The sequence below is a fragment of the Panthera onca genome, chromosome F1 (genome assembly GCF_046562875.1).
Source record: "Panthera onca isolate mPanOnc1 chromosome F1, mPanOnc1 haplotype 2, whole genome shotgun sequence".
Taxonomy (NCBI): domain Eukaryota; kingdom Metazoa; phylum Chordata; class Mammalia; order Carnivora; family Felidae; genus Panthera; species Panthera onca.
The window spans coordinates 62,948,346-62,966,966 of record NC_138355.1 but is presented as its reverse complement, the minus strand read 5'-3'; the positions used below and the strand labels follow the sequence as shown (position 1 = coordinate 62,966,966).

The following is an 18,621-nucleotide window of genomic DNA, read 5'->3' as shown; positions in this document are numbered from 1 at the left end:
GCTGAATCACTGCATCGTAACAGTTCGACCCCTGCAACACTGTACATCATTAAATTTTTAAGGGAACTCATTGGGGAAGTCCTGTAATCCTTTAATAATTGAGTTGAGGGAAAGGGGCCAGTGAGGAAGAGCATTCACCTGAGCTGATATCAACTAGGCTTGGCTACTAATGGCTTTCCAACAATCCCACGGTGTCCATTAAAAGAATGCAGTCCATTTGGCCCTTGCTCTTTAACTGTCAACAGGGAAATTGAAAAAATGATACATCATGAAGCGTCGAAATTTGTATTGCAGCTCTCCACACCGTGTTCCCTTCTAGCAGTGAGGAGCTCGGTCTAAACCAAGCGCGGCAACCGGCTGACAAGCAGAAAAATTCATTCTATGAATCAGCTGAGTAGCTATGATATCAAATGACCTGTCACTGACTTTTCCCACCGAATTGACTGGCCACAGAGGCAGGGCCGTTGAAAAATACTCAGCTTCCTTGGTAGCATCAGTTTTAGTTCAGTCCTCTACTAAGTTGAGGGGTCTAGCCCCTCATGACCCTCACCTTTTCATCCCTAAGGTCATAGGGGTGTGACAGCCCGAGACCCAAGGAACGATTTGTACCGAACCTTATACATTGCTCTCTCTCAAAAACGTTACCCCTCCCTCACTGCACACCTCAGACAGTTTGTGACCATGCTCCACGCGTCAGAGAGCTCAAAGTCAAGGCACTGGGGCAAACCATAAAATTTCAAAGAGATCAAGTGATTTGCCCAGGCCCACCCAGCCAAAGGTAGGATTATGGCTGAAGGATTCTGGGGGAAAAAACCCACCGCTGTCTTCCAGCTCACTCTAGTCTCCAGTCTAAGTTAACACACCAACCAATCATGTGAATGAGACTATGATCAGCGATGGCCAGGTGGAGAGACCGGGCCGCCATGGCCAACAAGGAGGACAGCGTCCCCATCCTGGATGCTCTTCTCTTCGGGTTTCTCCTGAGTATCAGCAAGCAAAGGCCCTTCAACTGCCAGGCATGTGGAGGGTCTAGGTGCCAAGCACAGATGCCCAGCTCCAGGCCTGGGGAGGCTTGCACACCTGTCCCGGGGAGCCAACCGCACGGAGCAGACCTTGGACCACACTGTAACCAAATGGAGTTCTGACTGATGAGGAGCGGAGACAGAGAAATGATAGATGAGGGCGGTTCACATTAAGACAACTCGTGTCTGAAAAAGAAGGACACAGGCTGGAGCCTTACTCGGCTCCCACCTCAAGCCCACGAACCAGAGTGGCCTTGGGAAGGAAGCAATGTGGGAAGCGACGGTGGCTACCTGAGGAGTGACAGAAAACAGACCCACCTTCTGTCGGCCTCTGTTCTGGGGTGTCACTTCCAGCTAATTCACAGAGAAGGGCACAAAAGGACAAAGGGAATCAACGGTTGGAAAAGAGGAGAGTGGGGCCAGACACCATGACCCACATGCATCCCTGCCCCTTTCCCAAGCTTCTCCTTTGTCAACTGGATGCCCCTCACTCTCCTGGATCCCCAACCTCCTCCTTTTCCCAGCTAACCTCATCTTAGTCATCACGGAGGCTCAAAACTAGCCCATCCTACAACACCTTCCCCTCATTCTCGCTCCACCCCAGGTACTGCCTTTTTTTCCTTCTGATCTTTCTTCTGCTGTCCACCTTCTCAGAAGAACTGGCCATATCACTCCCTTCAACTACTGTTTACTCTACAGCCCATTAAAATGTTGTCCCATCCCTTCTATGCCTCTGATGAAACTACTCTTTTTTTCCGAGAGAGAGAGAGAGAGCATGAGTGAGCAGGGGAGAGGCAGAGAAAGAGAGACGGACAGACAGACAGAGAGAGAATCTCAAGCAGGCTCCACGCTCAGTGCAGAGCCTGGCACAAGGTTTGATCCCACCACCCTGGGATCATGACCTGAGCCAAAATCAAGAGTCGGACGACACTCAACCAACTGAGCCACCCAGGCGCCCCGAGAAACTACCCTTGATAAGGTTATCAATGACTCCAATTCCAAGACCAAACAGGCAGCCCTACTTTTGGAAAGTCCCCACCACTGCCCTGTCTTCTAAAACCCCACTCATTCTAGCATTCTTTCTTGCCTCTGCCATCCCACCACAGATAGGCTCCTTGAAACGCCAGTGGTCTTCTCTTTCTGTGTGGCCTCTCCTTGGGCACTCCCCTCTTCCTGTGACTTATAGGATACTATATCCACAAGCCTGGTGTCCCTTGGTTCTGTATTACTATCTACCAGTCATCACCTCCTTGGTGCTGACCACAACTTGAAATATGCCTGTTATTTATTGGTTTCTTGTCTGTCACCTCTTCCATGAAGCTCTTACAACACCCCCAAGGAAGTCACCCACTGATTAACTTCTCCATGCAAACAACACATATTTGTCTAATGCCTACTCTGTGTCAAATACTGTGCAAGATGCTGGAGACATGGGAATTGAGAAACAAAACACGAAACAAAAACAGGAAGGTCCCTGCCCTCACAGAGTTTAAGACCCAGTGACATAGACAATAAAGCAACAAATAATATACTTCATATTGTGATAAGCTCTACGAAGATAATGAATAGCACAGAGTAATGGAACCAAGGGGCTTAAGTTAGTTCTCTGGCCTACGGGCCACGCCTCTTTCAAAACAATCTTATTCTTCTCTTATGCATCTGTTTAATTTATGTCTCCAAACGGTCTCTGCTAGATTGTTAATACATCGGTGCTTCATTTTCTCACTTTTTACATACCTGGCACATAGAGAACTTTAATAAGTCTGTTTGATTAAGTGAATGAGTGATTTATTTAATTAATGAACCAACTGCTTATAACATTTCGTTTAATTTTCAATTTGAGAAATTCACATACAACTCGGTAAAATGCATGCAGTTACTCGTGTAGTACCTGAGCCCTCTAGTCTCATCGAATGCCAGTTTACAGAGATTAAATTCAGACATACATTCCATCCCTCTAAAAATCCTGGAACTAGTTTTAAATGAACCCAGTGTCCGCCCTGGCAAGTGAAATAATACCATACAGGAATATTTAATTTCCTTAAAGAGATTCCATGATCCCTGTTTTAATCCGGCCAGGCCAAGTAATAAACAAGATGCAGTCAACAATTCTGAAAATCAGCCTCCTACCAGGACACAGCGGGATCTTTTCTAGCTGAGGCCGGGGCTTGCTTGGAAATACAACACAGTTCAGGAGAAACCTTGGAAGAGGGTTATCCAAGGAATGGATGGACAGCTGTTGGCTAGTCCCAATGGAAGTTATGTTTGGAAGGCTCCAGATCTGATATTTAACAGTTCTGCTGCCAAATGTGCAGACAGGCTCCCAGAACAAGCCACCAATAGCAAACTCTGGGAGCGGGAGAGAAGGAAAATGGATGCTTGTCTGCCTTTTTGTCATTCTTCCGGTGGGGAAGAAGAGCTAAGCTTAGAGAAAAATGGCAACCAATGCATATGGGCCGGGCCAGGAAAGGATGGGGGCAGGACAGCTCTGTGTGTGTGGAGTTTGATAAACAGGAGTGATGGGTGTACCCTAGCAGCTTTCTCACTCACACACATACACACACACACAGGCCATCCCCAAATCCAGAAAACTTCCTTTAAAGCCAGGGAATCTATAAACAGCTGACCGTCAGAAGGCTGCCTGAAAGCTTCAGTATCTAGCAGGTGGGGACTTGTTTTCCAAGAGCTGGTTCAACAGGACAAACTGAGAACTGTGATCTCACTGGGGTGTGCACACCAGAATTCAAGCAGCAGATGGTGTGATTTAGAGGAAAGGCCATTGGACCAGGAGTCAGCGGCTGGGGACAGCATCCCAGCTTCCCTCTTTACCAACGGTGTGACCTTAGGCAAGCTCTTAAACCCTCTGAGCCTCAGTTTCCTCGGCTATAAAATGCAGGGGGAGGAAAAAAAAAAAAAAAAACACCTCTTCTTATCTAACTTTTAAAATTGTTGTGAGGTCCAGTACAGATAATACACGTGAAGGCTCTTCCAAAATGTCAAAGAAGAGGTTGTGCTCCTGGCCGGCTCAGTCAGTGGAGCGTGTGGTTCTAGATCTCAGGGTTGTGAGTTTGAGCCCTACGTTAGGTGTAGAGATTGCTTAACCATGAAAAAAATCTTAAAAAGAAACAGAAAAGGATACACTTTTCGTAACACACCCCTTTATGGCACTTCCTATGAGAAAAACACTGACCTGCACGCTTCATAAATAATCCTAAATGACCCCATGAGGTTGGTACTATCATTATCCCCATTTTAGAGAGAGAAAACAGGAACAGAGAAAGTTAAGACCTTCATACAAGGAAGGGGCTAGTGAGTTAACAGAGCAAGGATTTGATCCCAGATACCCTGTGTCCACAATCTATGCTCTTAGCCACTAATCCACACAGGGCTGTCCTGCACAGCTCCTGAGAATCTGTATTAATTGACTCACATAAAAAAAAAAAAAAAAATCAACAGTAATACCCAACTTGTATAGCTCTCTTTATTTTACCAAAAAGCTTTTCCTATTCTTTTTCTGATTTAATTATCACAATAACACTATGAGGTTGTTAGCGTCTTCCTTCATACAGATAAGGACGTTGTGGCTTAGACATCTCTTGCCAGTAGGACATGTGTGCCCAATTATTCTTCCAGTAATGGAGGGAGCTGTGCAGTGGCCAAACCATCCATAGCCACCTGTCCAACCCCTTCCATCTATGGATATGGACTTCTGAAATGGAGGACCCCAACCAACAGCAGAGCATGGAGAAAACAAAACCCAGAAGAAAAGGAGTGGGTGTGTAATCACAGCCCAGCCTTACATACAGACAAACAGGACGGCGCCCTACAAAGTGTTACAGTATTTGCTTTCTGCCCAAAATTATCTCCATATACTGGTCCCGTTCTATGACCTAAAATTCTACTGAAAGATAGTCATTCCTTTTTGAATGAACACCCTTCGAGTTAAAAAAGTATCTTTGAAAGAATATCACGTTCTCATGTACATCCCAACGTGCATTATTTTATAATATCCTGCCCACTTTGACAGCCAAGACCAGGCTCTAGCCTGTACACAGGATAATATGAAATTTAAAAGGTCACAAGATGGGTTCACAGCACAAGATAGGCAAGAAGGAAAGACTGAGCTGAGATCCTGAAAATGGGTTTGTGTCACTAGTGCTCTGGTTGAATCTAGGGAGGCCAGGTGCACAGAGCCCCAAGGGAAAGAGAGACACAGGGACTAAGAAACACTCCTGCCAAAGAAATGCAAGGGAGGGTCTTCTGGAATGTTCTTCCCCTCTGGGTTTCCAAAGTATACCTCATGGCACTGCCGACTGGTTTTCATCTCTGAGGAGCTGTGCCCGTATCCCTGCGAAGATGGCGGCCACGACTGTCTGTGTGTACAAAGGAATCCCTGCTACAATGTGAGGAGGGGCAGGAGGAGAAGGGGTGAGAGGAGCCAGCAGCAGGGGAGGAAACTCTCGATGGTTATGTTAAAAAGGATTTGTTCCACTGTCAAAACCAGAAAGCTCTCCCCAAGAGCCAGCTTTAGGGAAGGAAGCCTGAAATGACAGAGAGGGGGTGGGTGTATTATGGAGGCTTGTTGGAAAAGAGGCTGAAGTAAAGGGGAGAGCATCGAGCAAAAGGCAGGTAGGGCCCTAAAAACCCACCTCTGAACTGTGACGATCCAGAAACTGGGCTCTGGCGTTTCTACTGGGTCCCAGAAAGAGGGCTCCCAAAGCCAGCCTCGTTCTCCAGGACGAGGGAAGTCCTTTCAATCTGGGCCATCGGAGCACTCATCCATCCTGGTTCTCCCCAGTGACGGAGAGGGGCCCAGTGACTACCAAGCTCCTGAAAACTGTACAAGCCACGTCTTCTCCATTCACCTGCCCATTCCCCTCGTGGGGCCCCATCTTATCCCCAAAGACACCAACCTCCTCTCCAGCGTGGAGCTGGGGGCCCCAGGCCAAGCTGGCATCGGCTCATACTTAGTTAGGTTCAGGCTATTCGAGTACTCAGACAAAGACATATTTGGACCCTCCTGCAGAGAGAGAGGGGACCGTTTCTGGGCCCAGAGGGAGCTGCCCTTGATCTGCTGCACAGTGAATGACAACAATGTGAAGAATGAAAATATGGTTTGGGGGGATAGTCCCCAGGAGCCCAACATTTTGGTATTTAAAGGAACTTTAATGAGCTTAAGAGGCTAATCTGGAGTTCAGGAGGGGGTGTTTTGTTTTGTTTTGTTTTCAAAAATCCTTTTAAAGGTTCCTGAGGCTCCATAGGGAGGAGGCACCACAACTGTGAGTCAAGGCGTGGCTGTGGTGTAGCTGAAGGGCCATAGATCTGGAGAGGGGGCTGCGGGAAAGATCCGTCCCCACAGCAGCAGCAGCAGCAGAACCTGGTGCTCAAGAGATAAAGGATGCTTCCTTCCAGGCTGGAGAAGCGCCACGTGCAGAGAAGCAGAAAGAAGCAGACGAGGGGCGGTGCTTGTACATCCCATCACAATCCTAACCGGCTTCTCTCTGACCCGCCAAAAACATCCATTTAGAGTGCCAGGGCATAAGGCGGCATCCACGGAGGCACCAGGCACACTCAGCAGATGGTCAGGGGCCCCTAAATGGTCACCCAAAGAGCAATGGTCATGGGATCATGCAAACCTGAGGGTTACGCCCCTTGCCAACTACTGAGCTGAGCCCTGGTCCGTAACTGGGTGGCCGTGTGACAGGACTAGGACTTTTATGTCCAGAAGACTGATTACTTTCCTCCAAGTGAGCAAATCAAAAGAGGACCAATGGTCCATAAGGGTGGCCTGGGGGTTGGGGTGGGGGGGGGAGAGAAAAAAATGAGGCAGTTGATGAGATGGTATTTAAGTAATATCTGATGCTGGCAAGAGTCAAGTTACTAGAATTCCACAGGGCATAGGGGAGTGAGGGGGAGGCAGGATGGGACGGGGCCAGATGTGAACGCTAGATAGAGCATGCGGTCCAATCCCAGCAATGCTGGATGCTACAGATATGTGTTACATGCACAGAGTTTAATTGGGCCTGTCAGGCAAGGTAGGCCGATCCATAGTGGCCAGGCATCTATCAGGACTGGTCCGTGATAGGATAATAATGATAAAACGCAAACCTAACAGGGTGGGGAGACACTGGAGTCACAAAAGCCAGACATATTTGCTGTTATCCAAAAATAGGATCCCCCAAACTAGAATCTCGAAAGGCTGGGAGAGACCAGACTAACTCCTTCGCGGAGCTTTAGCTCAAGGACTAGGAAAAGCACGGTCCGTTTTGTATTTTTAGTTGTTACGACATGATGGTGCGCTCATGGGGAATCTGGCAATGGTTTCCTTCTCTTCTGGCTAATCCAAGCAGGCCAGCCGGGCTCCACAGGTGACTCAGCTGCCCTGGTTCACCACCGAGGAGAACAGCACAGAGGTAGGTTTTCAAAATCTTTTCTAACTACCCAGATGGGGTTATTTGTGATGGGACTAAGCAGACACACAAGGTGGGAAGCCGATGCAGGGCCCCAGTTTGATTCCTTCCATAATGTCCTCACTAATACTTCAGTGTTTCTGCCGCATTCCAATTGAATCTGCTGTCTAATGCCAAAAGAAACTTAATCCCTACCCTAAGTCTCATTTTATTTATTTTCAGGAGTGTGAAAACAAACATGTAGCAAGATTACGGTGTTTACACCTCCTTTTTAGCCGATACAGATCTAATCCTCCTGCTAATTAATGCCAGGGCCACAGCAATTTTATTAATTTCGTCTTGGTTAAAAATATAGAGACAGATAATTGTGCTTGACTAAAATAACAATTTGACATTTGGAAGGTGTTCGCTTCATTTCAGCAAGACAGTTGGCTGAGTGTCATTTAATATGTGACAAAGAGACACAAAACGGCAGCCGACACTGGGCAGCAGTAACGTAACTAATTCTAATTGTGATAAACTGATGAAAGCGTCCCACCTCATGCTAGTCAAAAAGACTAAGGAGGTGGGGCGCCTGGGTGGCTCAGTTGGTTCAGCGACAGACTTCGGCTCAGATCACGATCTCACGGTTTGTGAGTTCAAGCCCCGTGTCAGGCTCTGTGCTGACAGCTCAGAGCCTAGAGCCTGCTTCGGATTCTGTGTCTCCCCCTCTCTCTGCCCCTTCCCTGCTCATGCTCTGTGTCTCTCTGTCTGTCAATAATAAATAAATGTTAAAAAAGAAAATTAAAAAAAAAAAAAAAAAAAAAAAAAAAACACTAAGGAGGCACTGTAAATCCTAAGGTGCACCAAGCCAGTTTTCCTGTAGGTTCCAGCAAAACAGGCACACAGGAGGTAAGGGCCTCTTTTCTCTGCCCTCCAATGAGATCAGAACCGTTTCTACATTTTGCTCCTGAAATCACCAACTTTCCCAAACCAGATCTGAAAGGGCTGCAGCCAATAGTGCTGTCCTACACGTCACTAAGAGACTTACAGAAAAACCCAGGTATTCCTAGGGGGGAGAAAAAGAGGAGCCCCTTGCTCTGTGCAGAGAGTGAGAGGGGCACTTCCAGCCCAGAAGCCCCCAGTCCTCTCATCCCAGCCCACAAGTGTCTTCCTAAGAACCTCCCTCTGAAGACGCAGAAGGGCACTGCAAAATCCACATTGGAAAGATATTAAAAAAAAAAAAGAAAAGAAAAGAAAAGAAAAGCACTAAAATAGGGCTGATTTCATAGTTATGGTAGAAATTATTTTTTTTGTTTCTTTTTTTAATGTTTATTTTTGAGAGAGAGAGAGACAGAGCACAAGGGAGAAGGGGCAGAGAGAGAGGGAGACACAGAATCCGAAGCAGGCTCCAGGCTGTGAGCTGTCAGCACAGAGCCCGATGTGGGGCACAAACTCAAGAACCGTGAGATCATGACCCGAGCCGAAGTCAGACGCTCAACCGACTGAGCCACCCCGACACCACCCCCAGATATTATTTTTAATATTGTTTAAGTTTATTTCTTTATTTCGAAAGAGACAGAGACAGCATGAGTCGGGGAGGGGCAGAGAGAGAGGGAGAGAGAGGATCCCAAGCAGGTTCCATGCTGCCAGCCCAGAGCCTGAAGAGGGGTGGGGGAGGGCCCAAACTCACGAACCCGTGAGATCATGACCTGAGCCAAAACCAAGAGGCAGATGCTTAACTGACTGAGCCACCCAGGCGCCCCACAGCAGAAATTATTTTCAAATCTTTCCATGTGATTGCACATTTTTTTCCTAGTGTTGTACAAGCGTACCTAACAATCAAGTTAACGGGATTCAGTATGGGTGTTATTTTGCACTTGATATGATCCAACAATGGCATTTTGCACATGCATTTACTCTAAGAAGCTTCAACAAAGTTCTGAAAACATAACGAGCATTTTAAATCCTCATCTCTTTGCTCACTTGTAAACACTGTGACCCAAATAATTTCTTTGACCGTAAAAAATCATAGGCTGATAATTTAAGAAATGGAATCGTTCTCGTTAGAGAAACAGGCACCTGCTCATTATCTCCAAAGCAATTTTTCCCGAATTAAAAAGCAACGATGACGAGGCTCCTCCAAAATCAGTCATGGGATCTTGGTTAATACAAAGGTTGGAAATAAGAAAAATGAAACCGAAAAGCAAGGCAAGCAATGAACTTTCAGGAAAGCTCTTGTCCCTAAAATCTGAAAGCAAAAGCAATCCCTTGCCCAGGTGGATGACAAAAGTCCCAGGACTCCAGAGTGAGTAGAACTGGATCGGATACATAACTTTTTATAATGTGCTCCACGCACTTAAGGATCAAAAGAATCCCATAACCTACTCTGAAAAGCAATGTTCATATCTAATTCCCAGAATACTATTAATATCTACTTGTGCTGTCTAATTTTATTTCAAAATGTTAGGTCTTAGATTCCAAGGAAGTCCTACCCAGGGACCAATACATATAAAAAGAGAAAACACCTCTAAGCAAGGACTGTTTCCAATCACCCTTGAAATAAAAAAAAAAGAGATTACGCGGCCTGTACCAACACATGCCACAGCCCATGGACGGTGCTTATCCCGAGCTAAAACCGCCCTGCAATTTAATGCAGACATCAATTTATTACCTCGCTGTGTTTGATTTTTATATTCCTTATATTTCATTATGCCAGGAGTGGGGCCAACAAAAGATAAAGTGCGGAGAAAAAAAAAAAAAAACAAAACCCTAACAATTGCCTCTGTAATTTCATCGGTAGGCTCCTTTTATGAGGAACTGCATGCCCAATTTTGATCTCCAAGTCATGTCCCAGTCATAAAACCACACTAATTCTCCTCCCTACACACACACACATCCTACGCTACCTTGATAAAATGCAGAATTAGTTCATTACTGGTCCTAATAGAGCTCATTACCTCAGCCATTTTTTTTTTCCTGAGGACCTGCCAATCAGCAGGTCGAAGGCAAGGTACGGGGAAAGCTCTAAACGTGATATCCACTTTGTCCCATTCCAGTCCCTGTCTTCAGAAAATTGGTCCGCTCCACAAGAAAGGGGAGAAAACATGGCGCGGCCCTCTGAGGAAAGGTCTCCCGAGGCCTGGGATTTGCTGACATGCGAGGAGTTGCGATGTTATGAGAACAGCTCTGATGACAGCAGCTATCCCACACTGCTCCTAGGATGTCCAGAACAATCTAAGGGATAATGATAAACTTCATATGTGAGAGGAGAGGGCCCCGGCTGACGCACCGAGCTGCCAGGCACATGAAAGAAACAATATAAACTTGATTTAAATGTGGGATCCCTTCCAGAAGGCTTAATTATCTATTGTATTACCACATTCCCGTGATTCAGCAGCCTCTTCTGTCTCCAGCTAAAGTCCGACTACACTATTTGTTTGGAACAAATTCAGGGAAAACTCCAAACTACCCAGATCATAGAGGACTCAGTTAAATAGGGAACAACAGTTATATAAATAGAAGTCCCCTAGGCTGGAAAATATTTTGGTTGTCTGCTAACTTTCAGGAACGCTGAAAACAGTTGAATTCAGTTTTTAAACGTCCACACCTATAGAGTACCCTTGTGTTTTATATTGCTTAGTACAGCTCCACCAATTCTCTAAATGTATTTGTTTTGGATGATCAGAAGATAAATGATTCCTAAGGGTGTCATAATGTATGAGACAAATATTTAGCAAAACATCCCGAGGTTTTAAATGAATGGCTGTGTCTAAGGTTGCCATTGTCAATTCCATTTTTTTTTTAATTAGACAAATTTGGTGTTTGACACCAAGAAGGTGCAACAGCTAGTTGACAGGGTAGAATTTCCACTTTCTAGATGGCCACCTGACATCGAGAAGAGGGGGGGCTCATAATTCAAATGCAAAACTGCCCCACAGCCAGAAATGCACAAATGGCCAAAATAAATATAATAAACTCGCTTTAATATTATGTTTGTGACCTTCACTGAAGACTGCACGTGAGCTATACGTACACGCTTTCATTTTAAGGTGTAGGAAAAGCACTCAAACTTGTGGATTTGGAGAGCAGGGCACTGCCCGATCTGTGTTTTTATGACATGCTTCCTCGCTGACCCCCATGCTGTCCCACCACCTCTCTCCCATCTCATTTTCCTCCCCATTGGCCCAAAAGGGCAAAACTGTTTTTAAGTATCTATTTATTAAAGAGGAAAAGTGCTCTCTGTGACTGTCTCGCGAGGAGCATCTGAAACGGAATGGTCCCTCTGGAGGATAAAGATCTGGTCGTGCCAGAGAGCTTCTAGGCAACACCTAGTCTGCACTTAGGAGAGGCTTCTGGGAAAGTTGATAGAACACAGAAGGCCAAAGGGCTGGGCTGCAAGCCCCCTGAAGGCAGCTCTGAGATCCAATCTCAGAGCCTCTCACCACCGAGGCAGCCGGGGGACTTACCTAGGGAAGCCTGAAAACAGCTTGCTGAATAAAGGACTTTGTCTTGAGCCACATTCTGAAACAAATACACCAACCTCTTTCCTCTCCTACAGCAACTACCCTGCGTGCGAATGCCATTCAGATCATCAGACATGTTAAAACCCCATTTTGTTGGAAGAAGAATGGGATTGGGATGGAGAACAGAGGAGAAACAATCCTCATCCTAAAAAAAAGAAAAGAAAAGAAAAGAAAAGAAAAGAAAAGAAAAGAAAAGAAAAGAAAAGAAAAAAGCGAAAGAAAGAAAAGAAATTGAGGGGTAGGCACAGACCAGTGCTGACAGCGTGCCGTGAGTTAAAGAGTACAAGCAACCCCACTCTGACGTCTGTGTTTCCGGAAAATATGTTAAAATTAAAATTAAAATCCCTCATCGTAACACCAACGTCTCTCCCAACAATGCAGCTCGCTCCCCTTTACAAAATCTCCTTGGTTCTGGCCAACAGCTGGCAAGCTGATCCCTGCAATTTTCCCTTTGCAGAAATAGCTGTGAGGGGAGAACTGACCCTAGTGGGCTAATAAGCCCAAACGGAGGCCAAACCTGGGGGCTGAAATGGAAGGGACATTGTTGTGTTAAGTACTTTACAACAACTGTTTCTTCCCCTCTTGACACAGCCTGACTTCCTTAAAGAAGATCTGACTGGCCAGACAGCTGTGTTGACCCTCAGGCCTTCTTTGATTCGTGATTTTTTTTTTAACAAACAGAATAGAAATTCACAACCCAAATCCTTTCCTAAGCTCCAATACTTTTGAGTTCGCTAGTGTTGTGCCTGAAGGATGTGGACATTTCAGTAATCTATAAGCAGAAAGATAAAGATTGGGTCTACACAATCCCAAAACCTTTAGATGAAAAGCAAGATGCGGGAGGCGGGGCGGGGGGAATCCAGCAATGCACCAGAAGCTTTATCCAAAGGTGATACTTGAAGTTCTGTGGGCAAAATCTGCCTAATTCCCCAAAAATTGCACTTTTCACTCAGACACCCTGGCAGCAAACAGACAACCAAGAACAGATACAGGCATGTCTTCTTTAAAAAATGTTAACCATAATTACCACTTTGTAAAGTGGTCCGTGTGTTTTCATTTCTTTATACGTTTCTGGATTGTCCAACTCGCCCCACATCGAACATGTCTTCTTTTTAGGGCTAACAAACGTAAAGTTATCTTTCCAAGCATGAATGCCCAGTACCCTTTCCACGTGAGGGTGAAATTCAAATGTACTATGGCAAAGGAGCACCGGGAGGCAGAAAAAACACTGTGTGTGTGTGGTCACTGGGTATAAACGCCGTTGCCAGTTTTTGGTAAACCTCATAGCCCAGGAAACACTGGGGGAAAAAAAAAAAAGATCTGTGCTCGTTCTCAACGTTTTGTCGTTGTTGCGTGGAGATTTCTGCACAGCCCCCCTCACTGCGTTTTTAACAACACGATAGACACTGCACTTCATGCACACTGCCCCTCCCTTGATTATCCTCAGTAGTGCGGGCCCCTTTTATGCACCAGTAACGAATGCGGAATTTTCCGCGCGCACGCGCATCCGCTCACTCACAGATACCAATCCTAGTGTGCAAAAACAGAGGCCTGCGTTTCGGCGGCTTTGCGTTCCTCCGATGCCGCCCTGCGCAGCTTTGAGAAGTCGGTGTCCCTATGAACTAGCCATTGTGACAAGGCCAAGTAGTTCCCTCTCCACGGACCCACTCAGCAACTCCGGGCCTGCCTGGTGAGAACCAGGAAATCCTTCTAACTCCCTCTTCCCTGCCGCATCCAGGCTTTAGGCATTACAGAAATCTAGGTTCAAAATAATCTACTTTCTTAAATACCTGCCGCCTAATTCTCCTCAAAACACACTAGAACGTTCCCGTGGGCAGGAGAGAACTGAATCCGCTGCAAGGCTGCAATCCACACCCACAAGGGAATTAGTGGGGGGAGGGTGGTGGAGATGCGGGACCTAGGAGGGCGCCTCAAATCAGGCCCCGCTTCTGGCCTAACTGCCCCTGCGCCCCAGAGTTTTTGAGAACCGGGGCCGGGAGGGTCGGGGACAGTGAGAGAAAAGGCACACAGGGTGTGCGCGGAGCTCAGAGGGACGGCAGCGCCCTGAGCCCAATCTGTCGGGGACCGCCAGTGGACAAAGCCGAGCGGGTAACGCGCGCCGCGCGGGGCACGGAAGCCGCGGGAGCACCCGGGGAGCACCGCATGAACACCGCTCTCCCGAATCTCGTGCGCGGCGCGGACACGCGGGTGAGGCGGCGTGGGAACCCGCGCGGAGACCTGAGCTCCTGGCAGCCCCGGGGGCACCCCCGTGAAGGGGAGAGATGGGAACAGGCTTCGTGGGGGTGGGAGCCCCCACGGAGGTGCGTCAAGTCGGAGTCGGAGCCCGCGAGGCCTGCAAACCCGGCCAGCACACGGTGGAGGGAGCCGTCGCTCGCGCCCCCGCCGCCAGGGCGGTGCCTGGGCGCCCGGCGCGCTGCCCCGCGGCCGCGGGGAGTGTACAACAAGCTGGGGGTGGATGGGATTTCTGCGCCTCCGGGTGTGCGGGCGCCTCTCGAGCCTCCGGGAAGCGGATGGGGGTAAAGGAGGCCCGAGGCTCCCGCGCTGGCTGGTGACTGTCTGGGGGGCGCGCTCCGGCGGCGCGGACACTTACTTCTCGTAGTCATACTTGCAGTAGAGCTTCTTGTCCCGGTAGAAGCAGGTGGTCTCCAGGGGCTCTTTGCAGGAGGCGCACTGCACGCACTGCTCATGCCAGAAGCTGTCGTTGAGCCGCAGCAGAAACCTGTCCGAGATGACCCGTTGACAGCCCTCGCAGACAGACTTGGGGCTCACCGCTCTGCCTACAGCAGCAATAGACGTTGGCGGGTCAACCACGCCGGCCCAGCATCCCGGCCAAAGGCGGCCGGGACGGGCTCCCATCACTGATCACTCCACACCCGCCGATTTCCCTCGCGTCCCCCACCCTGCGAAGCCCCCTGCTAAACCACTAAACCGAGTTTTGGAGAACAGAGGAAAATCAAACCGAGTGTTGTATCTAATAAACAGCGACTACATGGGAAGGTTCCAATTCTCCGGGGTTGGGGGCGCGAATCAGTAAGCGGCCTCAAAGATCAAACCTGCCCAGGTAGTCGGGGAAATGTGTGCGCATCCAGTAAAATTAGACCGCAAATACCTTTGCGCTCCCAGGTTTATCAGGTAAGTATTAAGTCACTCACTGTGCTGGTCTCTTTCGACAATGATTAAAACTGGGAGTCTCTAAAAAAGAATTGGGGGGACTGGTTTTGTCTTCTGCTAAAACGCAATTCTCTCCTATGTTTTGGGGGAAATTTTTAAGATTGTTTATTTTCTTCCTAAAAAGTATCATTCGTGGAGAAAAATGCGATCTCCCTCCAGGCAAACTCAGTATTGTTCAAAGCAATGAACCCCAGACTTCTGCCTCTTGGCTGAAACACAAACTTCAGAGGGGTTTATATATATATAATTGTATATATGTGTGTATATGTATATATATGTATATTACATATATGTACACATACACACACATATGTAATTAAGAAGCATCAAAATAGTAGGGAAAAGGGAGGAAGGACGCAGGGCGCGGAGATGCCAGGGGAGTTCCGGGGATGGGGGTGCTGGGCTGCGGCTGGAGCGGGCAACACCCACCCCAAACCCACTCCGCGTGCACGGGGAATCCTCTCTACCCTACCCCCTTGGACTTTTGCCTGTTTGGTTCCTTTCTTTTGCTGGGTAGGGAGTGCACTTCTTTACGATGGAGAAACGCTTACCGCCTTTGTCGGCACATTTCACAGCTATTTAAAGAAGGCCTTGTCCCCTGGTAACAATACTCCTGCGCGTGGTGTCCCAAAGGGCCTGACCCTTCCCCATTTCCTTGCTACACTCCTGTCGCTTTTCCCTTGGGGGATCCTGCCACCAGTTCCTGAGTCGAGCCAGTCGCGTTGGGGCACGGCAGGGAGGGCTAAGAAAAGTAGCCAGATAGTTCTCAACTGTAAAATGGTCTATTCTTTCTGCCCTGTCTCGGCATTCAGGGCCAGGACCCGGACGTTGGGAGCCGCCGTGAACCGGGAGGGGCGAATCCCTCCCCTGCCAGCCGCGACGCCCGCTGTAGGTACAAAGTCGCCAGCGCTAGGTGCCAGGGCAATGCCAGCTCTGCAACCCGCACCCCCCCCCCCCATCCCCGCACTCTTCCGACGCTGTACGGAGCCGAGAAGTTTCCGAAAGCGCGGTTGAAAGAGGGGAGCGCAGCGCGCGTGATTTCGTTTCATCTGGGGAGTAGGGAGAATTCCTCTCTGGATTTGGTTTCTCCAGGCGAACTGCCTCCTCGCCTTCACCCCGCTGTAGCGGTTCCGAGTGAGGGAAAGAGGCAAGAGCTTTAAATGTCAGAACGAAAATCTCTCCCGCTGAAAGATTAAAACACCCGCGACCCACACCTGAAAAACACCAAGGTCTGGGTGAGAGGCGGGGTTGAGAATCCTTGGCCTCAGATCAGCCAGACCCTCGCGTGCAGACACCCTTTTGAGGCCCTTGGCTCGCAGCTCCTCCGCGGTCTCAGCGAAGGGATTGGGGAGGCGGGGGGGTGGGGGGGTTGGGGGGGGTGGGGGGAGCCGAGAGGGGGAACCCGCCGGCCTCGAGGTCCGGCTCCAGTTAATTAAAACCGAGGCGAGGGTCCTGTGGCGCGGGCTAATCCCCGCGCTGCGCTGCCCACCGGCCTGGAAAAGCCTTTGGGCCGTGCCCGAGGCTGAGGACTGGGGCTGGAGTCGGTGGGGACCAGAAGCCGCCTCGAACTTGGGCGCTCCGAGCCTCGGGTTTCCTTTGCTCGCCCTTAGGCCTCGGAGAAGCGCACGGCGTTTATGAGATGTCGATCAGCTCCGTGATTAAAAATCCATCCCCGGGTATCTTTAATCACTTGCCACTCACGCCCGCGAGCAATCTCGCCCGCCCCTCGCGGCTTTGGGGAATTCGGTGGCCCGCGCGTGAGGCCTGGGGCGGCTCGTCGGTTTGGGGTGGGAAGGACCCGAAGGGACGGACGGACGGACGGACGGACGGAGCGTGGGCGCAACTGAGCGCCGAACGCCGGGCGCTGGCTCCCGGTTCCGGAAAGCTGGGCTGCAGAGCCAGGGCCCGGTGGAAAGAGGGTGCACCCGGGGCACACGGCCTGAACACTCACCCAGCAGCGAGGAAAAGGACGCCGAAGTCTCGATGGCGCTTTGGAAGTTCTCCTCCATCTTCAGGCCGTCCAGCATGTTCGGGCTGGGCCGGGAGGACCTGTAGAGGAGAGGAAACGGTGCTCCTGGGGTCCGCGCCCTCTGGGACCGGGAGCCCGCAGCAGCGGCACTCCTGGGAAAGGACGCAGGGAGTGTCCAGGGTCACCAGATTGAGCCGGGAGGGTAGAGTCCAGCCAAGAGAAACGTGGGGAGGGAGGAGAGAGACGAGTCACCGCGAACTGCTCTGACTGATCTGATTTCACTTGAAGTCAACGCGTTTTGTACTTAGACCTCCGCCCCCCGACTGCGCTTCTCCTTCCCTTGCCCCCCCCCCCCACACACCCACCCCCTCCCCAGCCCCAGGTTTCCCATCCCGAGTCCGACTCCGCCCCAACCTATACGAATACGGGCCCCAGGGACAGCTCTGCGGGAACCCGGCGACGTGGGGAGACGGGGAATAAAAGGGGTGGGTGTTCCCCTCGCGGGGCCGGGCCCAGGCACGCGGGACTGCGAGGTGAACCGCCCGCGCCCGGCCCGGCCCGGGGCGTCCCTCACCTGCCCCGGCCCAGGAGGGGCCGAGAGAGCGAGCCGGAGCGCGCCCGCCTGCTCGCCGACCCCGGGCGCGGAGAGCCGCTGGGGGCGCGCGGGGCGGTCCTCCCGCCGGTCGGCTGGTGCCGGGAACGTCTGCAGGAGCGAAGAAGTCGCCTCGGGGAGGAGCCGCGGCTGGCCCTGCTCACTCTTGGATGCATTTCAAATCAACTTTCCGAAACACGCCCGCCCGAGCCGGGAGCCCAGGAACGCGCAGCCCTCCTTACCTGGTGGGCGAGCTCGCTCCCCGCCGCAGGGGCGGGAGGAAGCGGCCGGGCGCCGCGGGGAGCTCCGGCCGGGGGAGGCGTAGGCCCTCGACGCTGCGGCCGGCGCGGCCGGGAGGGAGCCCGAGCGAGCGCCGGCCCCTGGCTCCGCTCCTCGGCGCGCCCGGGCCGGGCCGGGACGTGGCCGCGGGCGGCCGGCCTTCTCGGGACGTCCTGGCCGCCCGCGTCGCTCCTCAGGGTGCGGGGGGGTGGGGGGGAGCGGGGGAGGGCCGGGGCCGCCCCGAGGCCAGGAGGGAGGGCGGAGGCCCCCGGGGTCGTGGGTGCGAGTCGGGCCCCGCCGCGCCGGGGCGGATCCGGCCGCCGCTGACAGGGGCCGTTCGGCGCGGCGCGCGGCGGAGGGAAGGGGTGGGGTGCGCGGGGAGGCGGGCTGCGAGCGCGCCCCCGGAGCGGCCGCCGAGCTCCCTTCCCCGGCCCGGCCGCGCGGCCCAGCTCGCCGCGGCCGCCCCGCAGGCACGCCAAGGTTCCTCCCCTCCACGTGCAGGGGCTCCCTCCCGGCCCCCGCGCCCCCCGGCTCCGCGGCGCTCGCGCGCGGCGTCCCCGGCCGCCCTCCACCTCCGCCGGCCACCGCGGCACCGCGGCCCCCCCCCCCCCCGCGCCGTCGGAAGCGCGGGCAAGCTGCGGCGCGAGGTTGC

At 51.1% G+C, this 18,621-nt stretch overlaps 1 protein-coding gene across 2 annotated transcripts in view; it reads right to left on the bottom strand.

Annotated features, from left to right (window-relative positions):
* LMX1A (LIM homeobox transcription factor 1 alpha) overlaps positions 1–18,281 on the bottom strand; it is a 161,872-nt gene extending 143,591 nt beyond the window's left edge. Inside the window, exons 1-3 of one of the 2 annotated variants that reach the window (XM_060644438.3) lie at positions 17,933–18,281; positions 17,081–17,178; positions 14,549–14,735 (exon numbers count right to left, since the gene is read on the bottom strand). In XM_060644438.3, the coding sequence (XP_060500421.1) occupies positions 14,549–14,735; positions 17,081–17,156 (263 nt within the window). In that variant the 5' untranslated portion in view covers positions 17,157–17,178; positions 17,933–18,281. Of the gene's footprint in view, positions 1–14,548; positions 14,736–17,080; positions 17,179–17,672; positions 17,887–17,932 lie in introns of those variants that run through there. The other variant, XM_060644437.3, reaches the window with a different exon arrangement.
* Between the last annotated feature and the right edge of the window lie 340 nt (positions 18,282–18,621).